The sequence below is a fragment of the Protopterus annectens genome, chromosome 14.part0 (genome assembly GCF_019279795.1).
Source record: "Protopterus annectens isolate FY-2018-M chromosome 14.part0, PAN1.0, whole genome shotgun sequence".
NCBI classification, from domain to species: Eukaryota; Metazoa; Chordata; order Ceratodontiformes; family Protopteridae; genus Protopterus; species Protopterus annectens.
In genome coordinates this window covers 398,981,573-399,004,546 of record NC_056748.1, presented here as the reverse complement: position 1 = coordinate 399,004,546, position 22,974 = coordinate 398,981,573, and the positions used below count along the sequence as shown (strand labels likewise).

General features: G+C 36.7%; 1 protein-coding gene across 7 annotated transcripts in view; it reads left to right on the top strand.

Annotated features, from left to right (window-relative positions):
- Positions 1-22,326, top strand: part of PTPRE (protein tyrosine phosphatase receptor type E) — a 2,530,882-nt gene extending 2,508,556 nt beyond the window's left edge. For all 7 annotated transcript variants that reach the window (XM_044056172.1, XM_044056175.1, XM_044056171.1 and 4 more), the window contains one exon: positions 18,756-22,326. In XM_044056172.1, coding sequence (XP_043912107.1) covers positions 18,756-18,830 — 75 coding nt within the window. In that variant the 3' untranslated portion in view covers positions 18,831-22,326. The remainder of the gene's footprint in view (positions 1-18,755) is intronic.
- The last annotated feature ends 648 nt before the right edge of the window (positions 22,327-22,974 follow it).

Genomic DNA, 22,974 nt, shown 5'->3' with positions numbered 1-22,974 from the left:
TATATGTACTTGACTCAGACTTGATGTTTCATATGTCATTTAAAGGGAAGGACATTTTTGTTTTAATTTTCTTTTTTTTTTTTTCCCACACCTGCCACTATTATAGTTCTCCTTTGTCCAGGCTGCTAACCCTATATATTTGTTTATTTGATTATTTAATATTTATTAATTGGGACGGTAGATGGTTCATAAGTATCTATTTCAGCCATTGCCAGAAATTATAACATAGCACAGAGGATGATAACCAGTGTACAGCAGAAAGCATTAATGTCATGTAAAACATTAAAACTACAGAGTAGACTAAATACATAGGATACAACAGAAAATGGATAAAATGCTTAAAATACACTGGGATTGTGAAGAGATATGTTGAGTGATTTCTGTTTTATAAACAGAATATTATACACATCTCATGAGCAGAAAAGAAAAGCTATTGTCTGTTACATTAGTGACTTTCTGGTTCAAAGTTTAAATCAATTCCTGTAAGACTGCACTGGAAGTCATTGGGCTCAGTCTAAGAAGGATGAAATCGTGGTAGAGCTAGGAATTCAGATCTGCAGTGCACATGTGCTGTCACCTTTAATGCCTGTCACCCCTTGCATGTGGTATGACTTACACGGATCAAGATACTGTACCCCTCTTCATATCATATATTTGTTGCCAGAGGTGTGAATTTATAGCCTGTATGGCCATATATTTTTAGTGGCAGCAGTGGAATTGAAATCCCACAGTACTAACCATTTGTCACATGTTTTTAGTAGGCAGTTGTTACAATAATGCATTTTGGACTTGTATAGCTTCCAAAACAGGTTCCCTATTGAAACTTTTGGCCCTTGAAATGCCGACTGCGAACACGCCGAAAAAAGGCCAAAAACCAAGAAGAGTGAATCTTGAACACTGCTCTTCTCCTTTAAATTTCTTTTTTGCAGGGGCAAGCCCCTCACAACCCCCAGACTTATGTAAACCAGCTCTATGATTGCCATACCTTAGTGAAACGGGAATATTCTGAGAAACGTCAGTTTCACACTTATTACATGTAAGTCCACTTTTCAGTCATTCAGTCTCCGTGTGGTTCCAGTATTTCAAATGGCTATCACAAAACAGTCTTATTATGAAAAAAAGTGCGTAGATTTGCAACCACAAGGTAAGTATGCATTAGTGTGTCTTAAGCAGGAAGCAAAGCAGCAGATAAACTTAAAATGCAACCTGAATTAAAAAGACAGGAGCTAGAGCTGGAGGGAAAATGTTTCACTACAGCTTAGAGAATGAAGCAAATTGAGGTGCAAAGACAGTGAGAGAGAGAGAGAGAGTGCAAAAGCAGAGAAAAATAGAAAGAGAGACCGGAGAAAGCAGAAATTGAAGAAAGAGAGAATCAACACCAACACAGGAGGGGCATGCTGGCCCTCTGTCAAAAACATGTGAGTTACTGCGTTGAAAACTGAGCCCCAGATGGCAATGTCAGCATTAATGTGCTCCCTCATTATAAAGAGGGAAATTAGTAATAGTCTTACTTGGACATTTTAATGTTGTTTATAACTCCTGTGCTTGTGGGTAAGGCGATGTGTGCTGTGTCTACAATGTCAGATTCTGTCTAGACCATTGTAAAGTGAAAAATATTCTGTTTGAATGATTTAGAGTTACTCCTGAAACTTATTTGAAATACTTCAATGTTCATAGGAGAAAACCAGAAGAATAGAGCAGGGGTATAGCTTTGTAAGGATTTCATTTAAAATTTAAGTACTCACTTTAGTAACTGTGTAGGTAAGAAATGTCAAGTTACTACTTTTGAAATGTTAAGAGCCTTTGTGGTAAGGGAACTAGCATTCAAAGCTTTGGCTGTGGTCATAAGAATCTGACTGTTTGGGAGTGTAAGACTGTTGAGGAAATAAGCAAAATGGTTCACTTTTGCCAGCGTGGCACACCTGCGCAAAAAGGACAAACCCAGCACTGGCATATATTAACTCACGGAGAGGGGTCTAAACAGTCACAGCTTTGACAAATATTTTTTCAAGTCTTTTCAGTCACTTCAGAACATTCTTCAATGGGAGACTATTTGAAGACGTAATCTACCAGTATCACTATGGTTCTGGTGGTGGAGTATTGTTGTTTGGCAAAGGCTTCGCAGACCAGTGACTACTACTACATTGACTCATGTTTAATTAACGCTTCTATTGAAGCTGCTGCATTTCTCTTGAAGTTGCTGCATCGTGTATATGCTGATGTGAACCATTTATCTTTCCCTCTTAAAGCTCAGGCTGTCTTTCATCCTTTTATCATGAGGCAGTCACATTCAGAGCTTATCCTAATGATCCTACAATTAAATCAGTGTTATTCTTTGTGGCAGTTATTCTATTCCCACATTTGAGACTGCTGAGGAACCTGCCTTTACCTCATTGTCACATTGTCAAACAGCGATGCTAAACAATGTATAGAGGTTACACAAGTACAAGTGAGAGGAGTCTTCACATCTGGAGAAACGGATCAGACAAGTCCATTATAGCACTGCTACTAAATGTGCCACTCTGCTGAGGACGTCTCACAGGTGATACGCTGGCAAAAATGCATTGTATATGCAGTGTCAAACATAAACTTGTTTATAAATTAAAACAAGGAGAATATAAAAAGAGAAAATATAATTTAACACTGTATAGGGTGATTCATTTTTAGTCTGTCACCATGTAGTTACAGCCATGGATTGCAAAATATGTGTGATGTCCACCTCCCATGGGATGTAGTTGTTTCTGTTGAATTAACAGTCTTGCTAATGCAAGCTAAAATGTTCTTGTGGCAAAGTGGTCAAGAATACAAGACTAATAGTTAAACTGCAGGGGTGCTGCTCTATAAAACATCTGATATCTTTCAAATGTGCTTTTTGTCAAAATATGAATCAAAGAATATTTTGGTCAATTCATATTTTGACAAACAGTACTGCTTTTTGTGCAAGCTCATTGGATACTGGGAATCTGGGAGGTTTCATTTTTCCACTCTTGGAGTTGGCATGTGTAAGTAAAAGGGGGGGGGGGCACTGTCCTCTAAATTGGGAGTACAGGGGAGTGTGGCCAGTTAAAAACAATGGCTTGTCTTTTTTTACCATGCTCAACTATTTGTGCTGTTGAGTAAACACTTAACACTTCCATGTTTGTCATTCAGCATGTTTATCATTTGACTAATGACAATAATGCGCACATGCACACCACACCCGCGTGCGCGTGTGTGTGTGTGTGTGTGTGTGTGTGTGTGTGTGTGTGTGTGTGTGTGTGTGTGTGTGTGTGTGTGTGGGTGTGTGTATAGATACAGATATAGATTTCTATAAACCAAAAAAAAAAAAAAAACAATCAAATGTCCTTCCAGAGTTGTTATAATTTACCAAGAAAATAACAAAACAGTCTTGCTCCAGCAGGATAATACCGTAAATGCATTTTATTATTGTTTTTGTCCATTCACTGTCAAGACGACGATGACATCATACTGATAATCCTCAGTTCTCAAAGTGAAATTTAAATGAAACAATAATACTACTCAAGTGGAGAAAATAATTCAGTTAGCCACATAAAAAAGTTCAACTATAATCCCATTAGATGAGGATGTGGAGTCATTAGACAAGATCAAGCTCAAAACTGAGAAGATGGCAACATAAAACAGGCTAAGACCTTAGGAATTCAAACAAGCTTTGGTGTATATAGTTTTGTAATCGAAAATGTTGTAAGAAAACAATGGGGGAATCTTGAAAAGTCATGCTGTGATGGCCAGAGTGGGAGGAGAGAAGGCCAAAGATTTTATAACATAAGAGGTGACAACTTGAAAACTATTGTGGCGAAACATAGAAAAGAAGAAAAAATGTCACATGTGCCATAAATAAGGAAATTGGTCTGTTTCTGAGTATTATCATTGTTACTACAGAACTGGTAAAACCCATGGAGCTTGAAAATGTTTTAATTATACTAGTAAAAATTGGGAGTATGTTGCAGCCTGTTCCTCCTATAATGCATTTTAAATGGAGAGAACTGGGAAAAAGTTGTATCAAATAATTCAGGGCCAAATGTATGCTATTGAAACAAAACAGAATTATAATGCTATATAAGAACTCATCTATGTATATACATTTCAAAAAGATTCTTGTTTTTCAGTTAGAGAAAAGTTTTTTGTATTTGCAAGAGGGAGAGATGAGGAAATACTACAGGATAGTATACAGTTATTCTGTCCACTTGTAATAATTCTCTAGGCCTAAATTAATTTCCAAGTGTCAAAATCAAGGCTGACAAACAGAAGATTAGAATAAGTTAAAACAACATGACAGTGTTGTTGAAAACAGTGGTGGTGCTAAGTGAGTGATTTAATATAAATTTTGAATTTTTAAATGGATTTTTTAAGGCCATTCAGATGAAACAAATTGATTTCAGTGTTTGCTAAATGTGTAACAAAATATTGGGTCAGCTTCATCAGATGACATTATTATTTGATAATTAAAAGAATGAAAGCACTTTGGAATTACAATACTGGCTTTAGTTTGGTCATGTGGATAAGAAGAGATCATGCTTGACAGGTCTCCTGAGATTCTCTAGGGGTAATAATGTTGCTATCTTCTTATGGAAACTGATGTGCAATTGCTTCTTAAAACTGTTCGATATATCCCAGACCTGGCCTGGCCAGGCCCCAAACGTGCTTTCTATCACACTAGAGATGTGGCTGTCATAAAGATTGCACTGGGTCCAACAAATCATTTATTTATTTATTTATTTATTTTACCAGGGTAATCCGACTGGATACATGTCCATTTTCACCGGAGGCCCGGGAAGAAAAGCTCCAGATAGTCAATATTACATAGATTACATAAGACGTTAGATAACACTAGAAAATGTAGGACAGTGTATTTAGAACAGAGGTTTAGTAATGTTCCCACATAGGGTCTGTGGTCTGACACAATTTTAAGCAAAAAGACATCAAGAAATGGAAACAAAGCTTGGTTAAGTAAATTACATGCTACGATATTTACAGCTTACGCCTTCAGTTTATAATTTAATCAGGGTTGGTGCATGGGCAAAGCCAGTTTGCTTTGAGATGCTGTTTGAGGTATTTTTAAAGAGACTTAGGGAGGATTGAAGGGTCATATGATTTTGCAGTGAATTCCAGGTTTTGCCAACAAAGTTGGTAAACAGGGATTCACCAGCAGAGTTATTAGCTTTGTGGGTTTGGACCAGTAGTTTGTTAGCTGATCATAGGGATCTCAAGTTGCTATGTGGCTTAATAATATTTGTAAGTGAGGGGGTATCCTCAGGGTGGTATAGAATTTTGTGCGGTATTAGGAGTTGATTGAATTGAATTAAGCTGGGCAGTTCTAGCCACTCTAGTTGTTTCAGGTTCTGGCAATGATGGGTTCTATAGGTAGAGCCAGTGGCGAATCTGGCAATATGGTTGTAGCTATGGGAGAGCTTAGTTAGTTCTGATTTGTTGAGGTTTGAGAGTGCAGGTGAGGCATACATAAGAGTAGAGAGTAAGTGTGATTGGGCGATTGCAGTTTTAGCCAGTGGAGTTAAAAATGTCTTATTTCTATACAGTGATCCGAGTTTCTTATTGATGGATTGTATGGTTTTGTTGACCTGTAGGTCAAATTTAATATTATTATCTATGATAACCCCTAGAAGCTTGGTGTGGGTATCTGGAGAGATAATGGCACCATTGTTGGACATGACAGAGAATGAGAGTGTGGTGGATCTGCTAGTTGGGGTGAAAAGTAGAAGTTTGGTTTTATTGGGGTTCAGGAGTAGGCATTGGTTGATGAGCCAGTTTTCAATATTATTAAACATATCCTGGTTTAAGATTTGCAGTTTGGATGGGGAGGTAGCTGAGCAGATCAGAGTGGAATAATCTGCGTATTGAATGCAGGTAGCTTTAAGGATAGCATTGTGAAAGTTGTTGATGAAAATAGAGAAGAGTAGTGGACCTAGTATGGAGCCTTGAGGGACACCAAGTGTGAGAGGTAGCTGGCTGGACAGCTTGCCCTGCCATAATACTGCCTGTTGCCTACCAGTCAGGTAGGACTGGAACCACTGGATTGCATGCTCATTAAGGGAAACTGACTTTAGAGAAAGAATGAGAAGTTCATGGTTGACCATATCAAAGGCTTTTGATAGGTCAAGAAAGAGGGCAGAAGATAGCCTATTGTCATTCCTGTTTTGGTTTATGGCATTAGTAAAGGAAAGGAGGGCTGAGGTTGTGCTATGGTGAGGCCTGAAACCATGCTGCTAGTTGGATAGTAGGTTATTCTGTGTAATGTATTGCATTAGTTGCTTGTGTACACATTTCTCCAATATCCTGGCTAGTGGGGAAAGAATGGCAATGGGTCTATAGTTGGATAAGTCTGTAGAACTTCCATCTTTACGGAGTGGGATGATGTGGGATATTTTCCAGAGGGAGGGGATAGTGCTTTCGGATAAGGTTCTGTTGATCAGGATAGATATGGGAAATGCACTGGCATCTGCAGCTATTAGTAGGTACTCTGCAGGGAGGAGGTCAGCAGAGAGGGTGGAGGGTTTTAGTTTTTTTATAAGTGTTTTGATAAAACTTGTGGATATGGGTTGGAAGCTAAAATGGGGGTTGTTAGTAGATAAATTAGAGGTGGGGTTTAAGTTTGTGAAAGTTAGTTGATTTGCTAGGGATTGGATTGTTTCAGTGAAAAAGTTGTTATAAACATTGGCTATGGTCTCTGAGGTCTATGGGTGTGGTTGGCTGGGATGACCTGGGTGAAGAAGTTGATTTAAGCCTGCCCAGAAGCTTTGAGGGTTGTTTTGGTGTTTTTGTAAGAGATTTTGGTAGAAGCATTTTTTTATCTAGTAGAATGGATTTTTTTGTTTCATTCCTGAGTTGACGATATTTTAAGTGGTCAAGTGGGGCTTTAGTTGATCTCCAATTGGCCCAGGCTCTATTTCTGGTTTTGATTTTTGATTTGGTATCTTTTGTGAGCCATGGTGCTGGGTTTGATCTAGATTTTATTTTACGTGCAGTAGCATGGGAATCTAGGATACCTAGGAATTTAGTGTTAAAGTGAGCTATAGCCTCTTCTAATGGCAGATTTTTTAGTTGCAACCAGTCAACTGCTTTTAGTTTATTTAGGAAAATAACAGGGTCAAAGTTTTTCCTGTCTCTAAGTGTTTTAAATTTGGTTTGGTGGGGGTTTCCTGCCTTATGTTTTATGATATAGGTTAGTAGATGGTCACTAAGGTCATCAGGGAGAGTACCAGCTGTGTACAGCTGGGGTTGGTTATTGACTAGGTTCCAGTCTATTATACATTCCCTGTTGGTAGGTTTGTTTATTCTGGTGGGAGAGGTTATGGTCTGTTTAAACCCAGACAAGTTTATAGGGATGAAGGGGGGTTCACAGGAGCAGGGGTGCCAATCGGAATTGAAGTTGCCAAGAACTATGGTTTCTTGGGGATAGGTACTGGATAACCAGTAAAGGATATCCTCTAGGGTGTTAATGTTGCTGCCTGGTGGAATATATGCACAGATTATGTACAAGCATTTATTATTGTTGATCTGTAGTTTTATGTGACGTTTTGCATTGTTGAATTGGGGTGGTTGACTGGTTTCTCTATTGACAGAGGATTTTTGTAAAGGACTGCTGTCCCACCTCCTTTCCTTGTAGTGCGGCCTAGCCGGTGAATATTATATCCTGGAGGTAGTATCTCATTACCAGTAGTACTAGGTTAGTACGGTCAAACCGGTGAATATTATATCCTGGAGGTAGTATCTCATTATCAGTAGTACTAGGTTAGTACAGTCTAACCTGTGAATATTATATCCTGGAGGTAGTATCTCATTATCAGTAGTACTAGGTTAGTACGGTCTAACCGGTGAATATTATATCCTGGAGGTAGTATCTCATTATCAGTAGTACTAGGTTAGTATGTTCTAACCAGTGAATATTATATTCTGGAGGTGGTATCTCATTATCAGTAGTACTAGGTTAGTACAGTCTAACCGGTGAATATTATATCCTGGAGGTGGTATCTCATTATCATTAGTACTAGGTTAGTACGGTCTAACCGGTGAATATTATATCCTGGAGGTAGTATCTCATTATCAGTAGTACTAGGTTAATATGTTCTAGCCGGTGAATATTATATCCTGGAGGTAGTATCTCATTACCAGTAGTACTAGGTTAGTACGGTGTAACCGGTGAATATTATATCCTGGAGGTAGTATCTCATTATCAGTAGTACTAGGTTAGTACAGTCTAACCTGTGAATATTATATCCTGGAGGTAGTATCTCATTATCAGTAGTACTAGGTTAGTACGGTCTAACCGGTGAATATTATATCCTGGAGGTAGTATCTCATTATCAGTAGTACTAGGTTAGTATGTTCTAACCAGTGAATATTATATTCTGGAGGTGGTATCTCATTATCAGTAGTACTAGGTTAGTACAGTCTAACCGGTGAATATTATATCCTGGAGGTGGTATCTCATTATCATTAGTACTAGGTTAGTACGGTCTAACCGGTGAATATTATATCCTGGAGGTAGTATCTCATTATCAGTAGTACTAGGTTAGTATGTTCTAACCAGTGAATATTATATCCTGGAGGTGGTATCTCATTATCAGTAGTACTAGGTTAGTACAGTCTAACCGGTGAATATTATACCCTGGAGGTAGTATCTCATTATCAGTAGTACTAGGTTAGTATGGTCTAACCGGTGAATATTATATCCTGGAGGTGGTATCTCATTATCAGTAGTACTAGGTTAGTATGTTCTAACCAGTGAATATTATATCCTGGAGGTGGTATCTCATTATCAGTAGTACTAGGTTAGTACAGTCTAACCGGTGAATATTATATCCTGGAGGTAGTATCTCATTATCAGTAGTACTAGGTTAATACGGTCTAACCGGTGAATATTATATCCTGGAGGTAGTATCTGATTATCAGTAGTACTAGGTTAGTATGTTCTAACCTGTGAATATTATATCCTGGCGGTAGTATCTCATCATCAGTAGTACTAGGTTAGTATGTTCTAACCAGTGAATATTATATCCTGGAGGTGCTATCTCATTATCAGTAGTACTAGGTTAGTACAGTCTAACCGGTGAATATTATACCCTGGAAGTAGTATCTCATTATCAGTAGTACTAGGTTAGTACGGTCTAACCGGTGAATATTATATCCTGGAGGTGGTATCTCATTATCAGTAGTACTAGGTTAGTATGTTCTAACCAGTGAATATTATATCCTGGAGGTGGTATCTCATTATCAGTAGTACTAGGTTAGTACAGCCTAACCGGTGAATATTATATTCTGGAGGTAGTATCTCATTATCAGTAGTACTAGGTTAGTACGGTCTTACCAGTGAATATTATATCCTGGAGGTAGTATCTCATTATCAGTAGTACTAGGTTAGTACGGTCTAACCGGTGAATATTATATCCTGGAGGTGGTATCTCATTATCAGTAGTACTAGGTTAGTATGTTCTAACCAGTGAATATTATATCCTGGAGGTGGTATCTCATTATCAGTAGTACTAGGTTAGTACAGTCTAACCGGTGAATATTATATCCTGGAGGTGGTATCTCATTATCAGTAGTACTAGGTTAGTACGGTGTAACTGGTGAATATTATATCCTGGAGGTAGTATCTCATTATCAGTAGTACTAGGTTAGTACAGTCTAACCGGTGAATATTATATCCTGGAGGTGGTATCTCATTATCAGTAGTACTAGGTTAGTACAGTCTAACCGGTGAATATTATATCCTGGAGGTAGTATCTCATTATCAGTAGTACTAGGTTAGTATGTTCTAACTAGTGAATATTATATCCTGGAGGTGGTATCTCATTATCAGTAGTACTAGGTTAGTATGTTCTAACTGGTGAATATTATATCCTGAAGGTAGTATCTCATTATCAGTAGTACTAGGTTAGTACGGTCTAACCGGTGAATATTATATCCTGGAGGTAGTATCTCATTATCAGTAGTACTAGGTTAGTACGGTCTAACCGGTGAATATTATATCCTGGAGGTAGTATCTCATTATCAGTAGTACTAGGTTAGTACGGTCTAACCGGTGAATGTTATATCCTGGAGGTAGTATCTCATTATCAGTAGTACTAGGTTAGTACGGTCTAACCGGTGAATGTTATATCCTGGAGGTAGTATCTCATTATCAGTAGTACTAGGTTAGTATGGTCTAACCAGTGAATATTATATGCTGGAGGGTGTATCTCATTATCAGTAGTACTAGGTTAGTACGGTCTAACCGGTGAATATTATATCCTGGAGGTAGTATCTCATTATCAGTAGTACTAGGTTAGTATGTTCTAACCAGTGAATATTATATCCTGGAGGTGGTATCTCATTATCAGTAGTACTAGGTTAGTACAGTCTAACCGGTGAATATTATATCCTGGAGGTAGTATCTCATTATCAGTAGTACTAGGTTAGTACAGTCTAACCAGTGAATATTATATCCTGGGGGTAGTATCTCATTATCAGTAGTACTAGGTTAGTACAGTCTAACCGGTGAATATTATATCCTGGAGGTAGTATCTCATTATCAGTAGTACTAGGTTAGTACAGTCTAACCGGTGAATATTATATCCTGGAGGTGGTATCTCATTATCAGTAGTACTAGGTTAGTACGGTCTAACCGGTGAATATTATATCCTGGAGGTGGTATCTCATTATCAGTAGTACTAGGTTAGTACAGTCTAACACGTGAATATTATATCCTGGAGGTAGTATCTCATTATCAGTAGTACTAGGTTAGTACGGTCTAACCGGTGAATATTATACCCTGGAGGTAGTACCTCATTATCAGTAGTACTAGGTTAGTACGGTCTAACCGGTGAATATTATGTCCTGGAGGTAGTATCTCATTATCAGTAGTACTAGGTTAGTACGGTCTAACCGGTGAATATTATATCCTGGAGGTAGTATCTCATTATCAGTAGTACTAGGTTAGTACGGTCTAACCGGTGAATATTATATCCTGGAGGTAGTATCTCATTATCAGTAGTACTAGGTTAGTACAGTCTAACCGGTGAATATTATATCCTGGAGGTAGTATCTCATTATCAGTAGTACTAGGTTAGTACGGTCTAACCAGTGAATATTATATCCTGGAGGTAGTATCTCATTATCAGTAGTACTAGGTTAGTACGGTCTAACTGGTGAATATTATATCCTGGAGGTGGTATCTCATTATCAGTAGTACTAGGTTAGTACGGTCTAACCGGTGAATATTATATCTTGGAGGTAGTATCTCATTATCAGTAGTACTAGATTAGTACGGTCTAACCGGTGAATATTATATCCTGGAGGTAGTATCTCATTATCAGTAGTACTAGGTTAGTATGTTCTAACCTGTGAATATTATATCCTGGAGGTAGTATCTCATTATCAGTAGTACTAGGTTAGTACGGTCTAACCGGTGAATATTATATCCTGGAGGTAGTATCTCATTATCAGTAGTACTAGGTTAGTATGTTCTAACCAGTGAATATTATATCCTGGAGGTGGTATCTCATTATCAGTAGTACTAGGTTAGTACAGTCTAACCGGTGAATATTATATCCTGGAGGTGGTATCTCATTATCAGTAGTACTGGGTTAGTACGGCCTAACCGGTGAATATTATATCCTGGATGTAGTATCTCATTATCAGTAGTACTAGGTTAGTACAGTCTAACCAGTGAATATTATATCCTGGGGGTAGTATCTCATTATCAGTAGTACTAGGTTAGTACAGTCTAACCGGTGAATATTATATCCTGGAGGTAGTATCTCATTATCAGTAGTACTAGGTTAGTACAGTCTAACCGGTGAATATTATATCCTGGAGGTGGTATCTCATTATCAGTAGTACTAGGTTAGTACGGTCTAACCGGTGAATATTGTATCCTGGAGGTGGTATCTCATTATCAGTAGTACTAGGTTCGTACAGTCTAACCGGTGAATATTATATCCTGGAGGTAGTATCTCATTATCAGTAGTACTAGGTTAGTACGGTCTAACCGGTGAATATTATACCCTGGAGGTAGTACCTCATTATCAGTAGTACTAGGTTAGTACGGTCTAACCGGTGAATATTATGTCCTGGAGGTAGTATCTCATTATCAGTAGTACTAGGTTAGTACGGTCTAACCGGTGAATATTATATCCTGGAGGTAGTATCTCATTATCAGTAGTACTAGGTTAGTACGGTCTAACCGGTGAATATTATATCCTGGAGGTAGTATCTCATTATCAGTAGTACTAGGTTAGTACAGTCGAACCGGTGAATATTATATCCTGGAGGTAGTATCTCATTATCAGTAGTACTAGGTTAGTACGGTCTAACCAGTGAATATTATATCCTGGAGGTAGTATCTCATTATCAGTAGTACTAGGTTAGTACGGTCTAACTGGTGAATATTATATCCTGGAGGTAGTATCTCATTATCAGTAGTACTAGGTTAGTACGGTATAACCGATGAAAATTATATCCTGGAGGTAGTATCTCATTATCAGTAGTACTAGATTAGTACGGTCTAATCGATGAATATTATATCCTGGAGATAGTATCTCATTATCAGTAGTACTAGGTTAGTACAGTCTAACCGGTGAATATTATATCCTGGAGGTAGTATCTCATTATCAGTAGTACTAGGTTAGTACAGTCTAACCGGTGAATATTATAGCCTGGAGGTAGTATCTCATTATCAGTAGTATTTGGTTTTAGCCAGGTTTCCGTAAGGCACATAATGTCTGGGGAGTGGGTTGCTAGGAGGGCGTGTAGGTTGGGAATTTTATTGTTGATACTTCTAATATTTAGGTGAACTGCAAGGAGGGAAACAGTGGGAGGAGAAAGGGGTAGCTTGACTGTGGGGGTTGTGGTAGGGGAGTGAAGGTTATTGGGTGTGTGTGGGCCAGGGTTGGGATGAATGTCTCCATGTATTATTAGGTTATAGTGACAGGATACACAAAGCCTTAGGAGTTTATTTATAAGTTTTATATAGTCTTTGGGATTACGTTTTGTAGCTTTACATGGTTGATATTTAGTTGAGGGTGGTAGGTTGGGTGTGCAGAGGATGATAAAGTGTTTGGTCTTATGTGTAAAGTCATAGGTGACTGACCATTTGGGTAGTGAATACTGCGGTCAAGTTTTTGTTCATAGGCAGTAAGGTGGTGAAATAGAAGTAGTAGGGGCAGTAAGGTAATTAGTATTATTTTACTTGTTTGCATTTCGTTAGGGGGGCTGGCCAGTTAAGATAGTTGGTTATGCTAATAGGGTGTGGTAGAAAGTAAGAGAAGGAAATGGGTCAAGGGGAGAGCGTTGTGGTGATGTAAGGGGCACAGAGGGATTGGTAAGTAGCACAAGGGGGGGTGGCTAAACTTGGCTTAAATCTAGCAGTAGTGGGGGCATGTGGGAATTGGGGGCAGGGAGGGGAGCGGAGCAAGCCCGAGCATAGCAGGGCTAACACTGACTCTTAAGTGTTTCCTTAGGCTTTGGTAAGTATAGTGGTATTTAAAACTGACTGTGTTTGGCTTGTTTTATTACACTGTTTCTGAAATAATTTTATGTTGCACAAATAATAGACAGATGCTTAGTTTTAATTTTATACTCTTGAGAGCTATCTGTGGGAGAGCAGAGTGAAATCACAATGATTATGTTAGGTTAGGAAATAGGGTTAGATAGGGTTAGAAAATATTGTTAGACTATACTGGGGAAAACCAGTGATTTTAAACAGCATGGAGGTGGCCAAATTACTATGGGGAACAGCCTACAAGGTGCCTTTAGATCCAGGTCAGCAGTATACAGTACAAAGAAATTTTTTAGTACAGTGTAGGGTATTAACCTTATTTTATTGTAGGTCGGACCTCAGAAACTTGTATGAGGGTAGAGTTTCCCAGGGTAGCGTCCTTTCAGGCAGGAAGGTCTTTTACTTAGTTAGTTCTCGGGGGTCTGCCTAGAAACAAAATATATTAGGAGTAAAAGTCTTATCAGCACACAACTAGCAACCACGCACGCAAGCAAACATTTCCTAATTCACTTTGACTATGAGGCATATGGTAATCAGCATCACTGAAAAGCTACGGACATGGTATTTGCTACTGTTTAAATATATGGGACTGCAAACAGTAGATATATACTTGCAAACAGTTGTTATACACTTTAGAGTTACTTTTTACTTTAAACAGTATCACATTCTGTAACATGTGTGTCATCATGGTGTATATGAGCTTGCTGGGGAAACACTTATAGAACCAGGTCTACTGAAGGTGGGTGTTCTGACCACTGGTAGTCCACAAGTGCTATATATGTAATTAAATGTTACATAATAATAATACATGTTTTTGACTCCTTCTCCTCTGAAGATGTATATAAGTGTTTCACATCCGCGGTGGTGCAGCGGTAGCATTGTTGCCTCACAAAAAGAGGTTCTCCTGTTCGATTCTCAGCTGGAGTGCAGGGAGTGCCTTCTGTGTGGAGTCTGCATGTCCTCCCCGTGGTTGGGTGGGCATTCGAAAGACATGCGTAAATGGACGTGCCTTCATTGAAGGTTGAACGTCGAGCTGGCACCTCGGTGTTCGTGAAAATCTACTGCCAATCATTAGCGGACTGGAGTTCTGCTGTGGTGACCCCTAACCGGGAAAAGCTAAAAGACAAACAACAACAACCAGCTGTAGTACCAAGCTGTCAACCCTGTTGTGGAAGGTTAACTGGTCAATTGTTACCAGTGTGTCTCTTCTAACTCCCACCTCCTACACTAAACTGACCAGTTTACCTTCCACAACAGGGCTGACAGCTTGGGGCTACAGCTGGTGAAACACTTGTATCCATCTTCAGAGAAGAAGTGGAGAAAAACCAAGGCAACTAGTTACAGTGTAATCTGATCCATCAGTGGAGATTTGTTGATGTGCTTACAGCTGACTTAGACATATATAAAGTGGTGCAGCACAGTCCTGTGCACACACTCCCAGATTCTAAATATACTGCCTCCAAGATCACAGCAACTAGAAGAAAAAGCAATCAATGTATATATTTCATTTTCTCTGTGTTGATACTACCTCATAAATGGTGTATTTGAAGATCAGGGGTGTTGGTATATATTGCCCCATAGCAGAGGAGCACAGATGGGGCTGCAACTTAAATCCGACTGTTGCAGCACTTCAATTGTGGTGGTAAGTTGGGACAAGAGGAACTTCTGGTAAGTAAGTGGGGTACTTGTGAGGATGCCTTTGATGTTCTGAAACAGACCATCAAAGCAGATTGGACATTCACCCTCAGGTTGGTGTAACACTTTGACCAGTACCAGTTTCTGATAGCTCTTCAGCTACAAGCAGCACACTGGCTACTGGGAGCCATCATATTGATTGCATATACAGGATGCTGAAAACTTTGGCTGACATCAACCCCCAGTAGATATAAAAGAAGAAGCTGCCACCAATTTCTGTTCTGCAACCCAAGTTGTAAAATCCATGAGCTTCCAGACTTGTTCAGTGAAAGGAGAGTAGCATCTGAAGAAGCCCAGCTCTGCCCAGGTTAAAAAAAAAACAGCTGCAATGTGAGCAGAAATGACTTCTTTTAGATGGTACTTGTCACAAGTGACCTCCACCAAAGCAAAGCGCAAGTCAGTAATGTCAACAGAAGTGCTGAGAATGGACCAAAATCTACCAATTAAAACAGGAAGTCCTTTTACTGCAGCACAATCAGTGTTAGCACTTTATTGAAGACTCTGATGATAAAGAAAAGACTAAAGGGTGATTTGTAATGGTAATGCAGTCCCCACAGCAGAGTACATAAAACTTATGTGTGGTTCCTAATCACCTTCAAATAGACAGCAATTAATCTTGAAGCAGTAATGGTACTGAATACTAGCAGATGGCCATGTAGAAAATCATATACAGCATGTGTTTGTAGAAGCTAAATTTCTCTTCAGAACCAGAAAGAGACGCACAGAAAAGCCTCTCCAGTGTACTGAAATGGAAATGGGCTTAATGAAGGAACTTGCTCTGTACCATCCACTGCTGATTAATGCTTAGGATAAGGTCTGAAATGATTTTTGCAAGCAGCTTGTAAACATGGCCTTTTGTGATAACTCCTAGGACAGCTCTCCTAACTAAGAGAAGCTAGGAGAACTAGCTTCCTATAGGCAGTCTTGGTCAGTAGTCATAGTCATACACCTCGCAGTGTGGTAACACATGGTGATGATGGTGAACTAATCTACATATTTACTTCCTTCTACTTCAGTAGAAGTTTCATCCCTCTTCTTTGGCAGAAGTTTAAAATTACTGACACTTTCTGTCACATGGGACCATATTGTTTTCTGTATCTTGTAGATACTGTCATTTGTATGGCCTGGGTTTGCTAACTGTGTCTGTGCTGCATCTATGTGAAACCATTTCCAGTTTCATGTTGATGGGGGGGGGGGGTATTTCCAGCTTTTAAATATTTTTAGTAAGCTTTAAACCAACATTTTAACTTTGAGTAACAGAAATGTTAACAATGATAGGCTTTTGCACTGTTTCTAAAGTCTTGGCATGGCTAATCATGTTAAGGGTAATGCAAGCAATTAAATTAGTCCACCTAACAATTTTTTCTACAAACATGGTTTGTTACTTCATTAGATTCTGGTTTATTTTAATAATTTAAATAATTTAACAGAGCATTTTATAGTCTCTTATGTGACACCATGCTAATAAGTGAATAATGTTTAAAAACAGTGACCAACTTAACTGCTGTCTGTTAAGATAACATCTAATAGACCATTGCAACATTTCCTGACATATTTAGTTTCTGATCTTTTATTTGAACATGTTAAGTGATAAGTGACCTGTTTTCCAATTGATTACAAAAACAATTATGGATTTTTATTTTGTTACTATTATCAAGTGAAGGTGAGTAAGCCCTTAAGTGGCATCTTCATATGTGAGAGTTTTTTTATTCTACTAGGGTTCAGAGCTAGTCTGCAATTGAAATTATCTGTAATAATAATGATGTATATTAGGTGTCCAAACTGTGGCCCCTATTGTTCCATTTCTTATGACTACATTGCAAATCCTAGGTTTTAGAATCATGATTTATATAGACAATGTAGTTTTCTTTGCAATTTACCCTGGCATGGACTGTTATGTTTCAAAGATTTGATTTTTTTTTTTTTGCCTGGAGAAGAGTTGGTTAGTTAGACATTAATTTATCTAGAATGCTTAGAAATGTAAGACCATATTTTTGTGACTTTCTTTTTAGTGAAAAGAAGTTTAAAACTATACATTATAGCAATCTTTTGTGTTTATTTATCTAGGGTTAACCTTAGATTTTATTTTAGTTTCTATAAATCATATTTTAACATGTTCAGTCCTGTACACTGAAAGTTGTTTACAATAGTATGATATGCATGTGGTTTGAATAAAGTATTTACAGCTGTCAGTATACAACTGCTATGCTTGCACTTTACCACTTGTTACTAAAAATCATTGGAAAGATTTAAAATTCCACATCTTGCTATACTGAGGCTCATATTAATACTTCACATAGCGCAATAGCATTTTGTTCATCAGAGTAATAACTGCAGTGCTATCATTCAGATGATTGATAACATATCTGTGGCTATTCGTATACAATATAACATACTTTGATGCTTGGAATTATTTCACACCCATCTCCTTATGGAACTAGATCTGTTGTCTGGCTTTTCCTTTGTTGTTTCTTTGCATTTTTTTTATTTGCATATGTGTATATGTTTATATGTTTTGTAAGTCCAAGAAGACATATGTAAAAACAGAGGGCCGTTTAGTATTTCACATACCAAAATGTCAGACATTTGGTGTTGCAGCTTGAAGTTAAAAAAAATATTATCTAGCAGCTTCTGAATAACAGTAACAAAGTTTAGTCCACACAGCTCTTCCAGGAACTACTGTTTTTTAACATGAGGAAAATCCAAAGCTGCAGGCCTCTACCAGGCCCAGCTCTCAACTCAAATAAATAGGTGCTTCCACAGGTAGTCTTGATTGGGCTCTTACTCCATGCTCCAAAGTCTTCCTTCAGATTATCCTTCAGTAAGGAGTTAGTTTCTTGAGTTTATTCCTACAGGTTACTCCCTTTTATGCTATAGTAACTGATGATGAAAATCTTGTGATCAGCTAATTCCTCTGAAAATATTCCTACATTCCATTCTACGGTATACATCATGTAAAGGCATACACACACAAAAGCCAACATATTACAGCATGTTTTATTTTCTTTTACAAGTAGGTAGCCTAATCCACATGGACAGTTTTCAGCCATAACCTAATTAAAGAAAAAACAGGTGCAAAGCTATACAGTTCATCAAAGTAATATGAAATATATTCACAATAAATGATACTTTTCATAAAACCCCTGTGCGATTTCACTTGCTGAAACTACCGCTCCTATTAAGGACTTGAATATAAACCTAATAACCACCCTCCGTGGGCATTTTGCATAAGTACCATTTCATTTACATTGCTAAGGAAGCAGTGCAGCAAGTCTTGCCTTTTAATGCAGAATGTTATTTCTGCAAAGAATGTGAATGTAAAAAAGTGTTTATTCTGCTTTATGTATATACAGGAAAGGTTAGTTTTTTTGTCTGTTTGGACAGATAAAATGATGTAGTACTTGTTTTTATTTGAAAGTGATGTAAAATTGTTGTGATATACACATGAAAGTAAAATATTTTGTAAATTGTGTTTAATTCAGGTTTTATAAATTAAGTAAATTAAATGTCCATCTTACCTGCAACAAATCCTCTTGTTTTTCAGGAACAGTATGAATTTTGCTACAGAGTGGTACAAGACTTCGTCGACACATATTCTGACTATGCCAACTTTAAATGAAGATTCACATATTATATGTTAAATAATTTAAGTGGCCATCTTCAGTTTTTGTAAATTATCCTATTAATTTATTTTATACATTGCTATTATTTACTGGTGTTTAATTTTACTAATAGCTAAGAACAAATATGATTTTCTGCTATTTCAAAGCTATCACAAGCATAGCCTACTGTACAAAGGCAAACTGTGTTACTAGTTGTACATATAATATAAATTAAGTTGAAATATTTTTGATGGTTGTTTGAACTATTATATACACTGGCACATTTTGTTATATATACAATATTAATATCAAGCCTGTCACTTCTTTGTACTGTAATGAATACAGCAGATGCCATTGAGTTCTTAGCAGAGATCTAGCATTGGGGTTCTAATAGATAAAGGGAATATATTCTGACAAATTTGATTATAGTATTCACCAAAGTGCAGTGCTCTGTGATATTACCTCATTAGTAATTTATCTATAGTATATTATGGTTTAAAAGCACCTTCCAAGGAAACATTTTTTATAAGAGGATGACTTTGCACCCCTCAGTCATACCTCATGCTGCAATGTCAGTAAAGTGCAAAAATTGTACAGAAATATTTCAAAATATAGTGAAACATATCATTATCTTTTGCGTTACTGAGTATAGACCTGTATAACATTCGAATGTGGTGACGCATCAGTTCCACATATCAAAAACCCAATCTTGTAAATGATTACCTATTCCAGATTGTTGAAAACTTTTGTTCTTTTAGTAACATCCCTTTACCATCATGTTACAAAATATAGTCTTCCCCTAACCAGATCATTTGTGATGGTAAATTTACAGCAGACAGTCATGCTGGTATTAAAGAGGGACAGGTTTAAGTTTTCAGTAACTTTTCAACCTGCTGCTGCTTAGCATATAATGAATTGGCCAGTATGCTGTAGGGAATAAGTGATAAACTTCCATTTATCATATAGCTGATAATATTACTTTAGCAATTTTTGTAGTGCTCAACCTCTTATAAGAACTGAGATACTTCATAGTATTTGAAGGATATCTTTTAAGATCAACACATTCATTCTTAGTTTTTCTTTGCATGGCTATTTTACTCTCTGTGTTTCACCTCCTTTAACTAATTCAGAGTTAATTCTTTCTTGTTGTTTTTTTTAAGTTAATTTGACCACTATTTAATTCAATAGATTAATGTTGCCTGGCAGGGTGCTTAAGCCTAAAAGATTCTCAAACATAATGTTGGTTAACTTGTTCAGCAGTATTTTGAATGATTAAGAACAGTACTTTTTTGAGAGAAACTTTCCATTTTATGACAGTTGCCTATTATTATCCATTATTTGAGCTGGTTTATATTCTCCTAATATCTATAAAAAGCAGGATTTGTGAAAAGTACAGCTCTTTTTATGTACAAACTGAATGTAATAGGCAATTGACTTGTCCTAATTTGAGACAGTTTGTTAATCAGACAAGCTGGATAGGTCTGCATTCCTATTTCTGTAATTTCCTATCCTCCTTAGACAAGAACTAAGGTACTATTTTCTAGGATAGATAAAGATAACCAGAGATATTCTGTAATTTTTCACAAAGTTCCATTTTTTATACAGTTTTGAGAAAAATTACAGATGCAGTGGTAATTTTTACAAAGAAGAATCTGTGTCTAGACAAGCCAAAAGAAAAAAATGTCCTTAGAAATTAGCCGTTTGTATGATGACATTGAGGTACTCTATGGTTTTATGTTAATGTGTAGTAATATTTCTCCTGAAGGAAGTATAACAGCTCCCTAAGAAATAGCATTATTGAATCGTAACACACTTACCAGTGATTTTTTTGCTTAAATGCTAGCCATATAAACTTTGTCATCTTTGACATAATGACTAAAAATATATCAGAACTATCTGATAGCTGTCACCATTGTTACTAATGTATGCAGTGTTCACATACTCTGCCTGTTGAATGTATTGATATTGGAACTATTTAGTTTCAGTAACATATATCCCATAAAAGTAGTGTTTTCTTCTACATACTTAAAACACTATTTTCCCTGGACCCCCCCCTTTCATCAACCATGTGCCTTCTGATTATAGTTATAAAACACCAAGTACGCCACGCCTTGAAGTACAGAATATATTTTACACATCTCAAATTTAAAGAGACATTTTTGTTGAGATGACTCTTTCATCTACTTTCAAACTTCATTCACCTTGATTCACAGCCAGATTGGTTGTGATTCAGTGAACTGTCTGTGAAGCTGTATTCTTTACCAGTTCTTATTTGGCAGGTTGAGTGAATTTCTTAAGTTTTACTTTTATTATAGAATCAGTTTTTAGTTTCTGCATACACAGTTTGTTAAAACAGTGTACAGTGCTTCATGGCTGTAACTTATGTATTGTAAGCACATGGACTGGTATGTACTGCCATTCAGGTCTTTAGTTAACTTCATAAGGGAAGAAGTCAAAAATACTATTTCTGCTTTAAAAGACATACAAACTTTTTGAGAAAGCCAAAATGTGTATCAGATCTTAGACTGTGGTAATGTCAAGTCAGAGACCTGTTTATGTAAATTATAGTGCACAGACATTTATCATGAAACATAAATCATGTTTTTGTTGGTGTTGCTTCAAGAGGAATCGACCTATGTCGTTCCCAATTAGAAGTTAGTCCTCTATCATATTTGCCTAATTGAATCACCTTTCAAATTCAGATAATTCCAGTATGGAGTTAATTAAAACTGGCAGTCATTTTTGCTTATTGTCTTCCTAGTAAAAAGCACTTGATGTATTTGTAATAACTATGTCTGTTTTTGTACATAGTTTATTAAAGAAGTACAACAGAAAAAAAATTATTTGTGAAGGTTAAAGGAATCTTGATCTCATAGTCATATTTTAGAGTGTTTTTTTTTTCCTTTAAAATAATTATAATAATTCTTAAAAAGCATGAAAAAAATGCATTTACATGCTAAACATTGATTAGAAAACAATTTCTGATCTGTCTGCATTTAAACTAGTCACTGAGTGACTGTTGCCATCTGTTTACATTTGTTTATCTTAATGAACACTTCACAGAATTTTAACTTGTGTAGGTAGCTATTTTTATGTATTATATTGTTTTTAAATTTTAAAGTTAAGCCTGATAAATGTACTTCAGATATTTTTGGATGTTGTCATGGACCAAGTATCGAAGACAATATTTCTATCTTAAATCAAATTAAATTGCATTAATTTTTACAAGCACTTTGCCTGTTTAATAATGTTGTGTTTATATCAAGGGCTGTCTAAAATGATTACAGACTTGTAGTTTGCTGTTCTTTTGTTTATTATTTCAAGTGAATCTTTTATCCATTCACTTACTCTTTGTATATGTGAACGGCAAGATGTAATATATTCCATAGCAAAAGAGGATGTCTTGTATGATATACATTTTATTATTTCTGTTTCTTTTAAGAATAATATATTTTCTGATAAATTGTTCCACAAAGTATTTCATATGACATTAAAGAAAGCAGAAATTCCTCACTCACATCTTCTTTGTGAATACAGAGCTTTTGAAGACTGAACAATATAAGCATTATGAATTAAGATACGGAATGTTCTTGATATGACTCCCCAAACTTTTTAATTTAAGTTTTTCTGTCAATTTTAATATTACTTTTTGGAATTCAAAAGAGCAGTGATACATGAAGCTGGTATCAGAAACGTTTACTAGCAAAGAAGGTGTAACAGGATTTAACAAATAACCAAAAACGTACAAACAATTATAAATGGAAATGATTTGGAACATTCAACTATATCATGCATTTTAACATTTGGTTTAATTTATTACACTACTAACCATTGGTTACTTCCCTTTAGATTAAACATTGTAAAATCAAAATATTCACACGCAGATGTGAAACAATTAGAAGTAATTTCCTAGTGCAATGGAGAGAAAGTGTTATAATATAGAGCAGAAGAACTTCAAAAAATAAATAGAAAAATAGCAAAGGAACAAATGAATTAAAAAATATGTTAATGTAAATAAATATTATAGTTATAACAGCATTAATATTTAGATGTAATAGTAGATGTGTAACTAGATGAAAAAAATAAGAGGGCCATATTCAGAAAGTTTTGCCGCATCATGCTAAGTGGATTTGCAAGACAAGAGGTCACATGCAGGGTGGA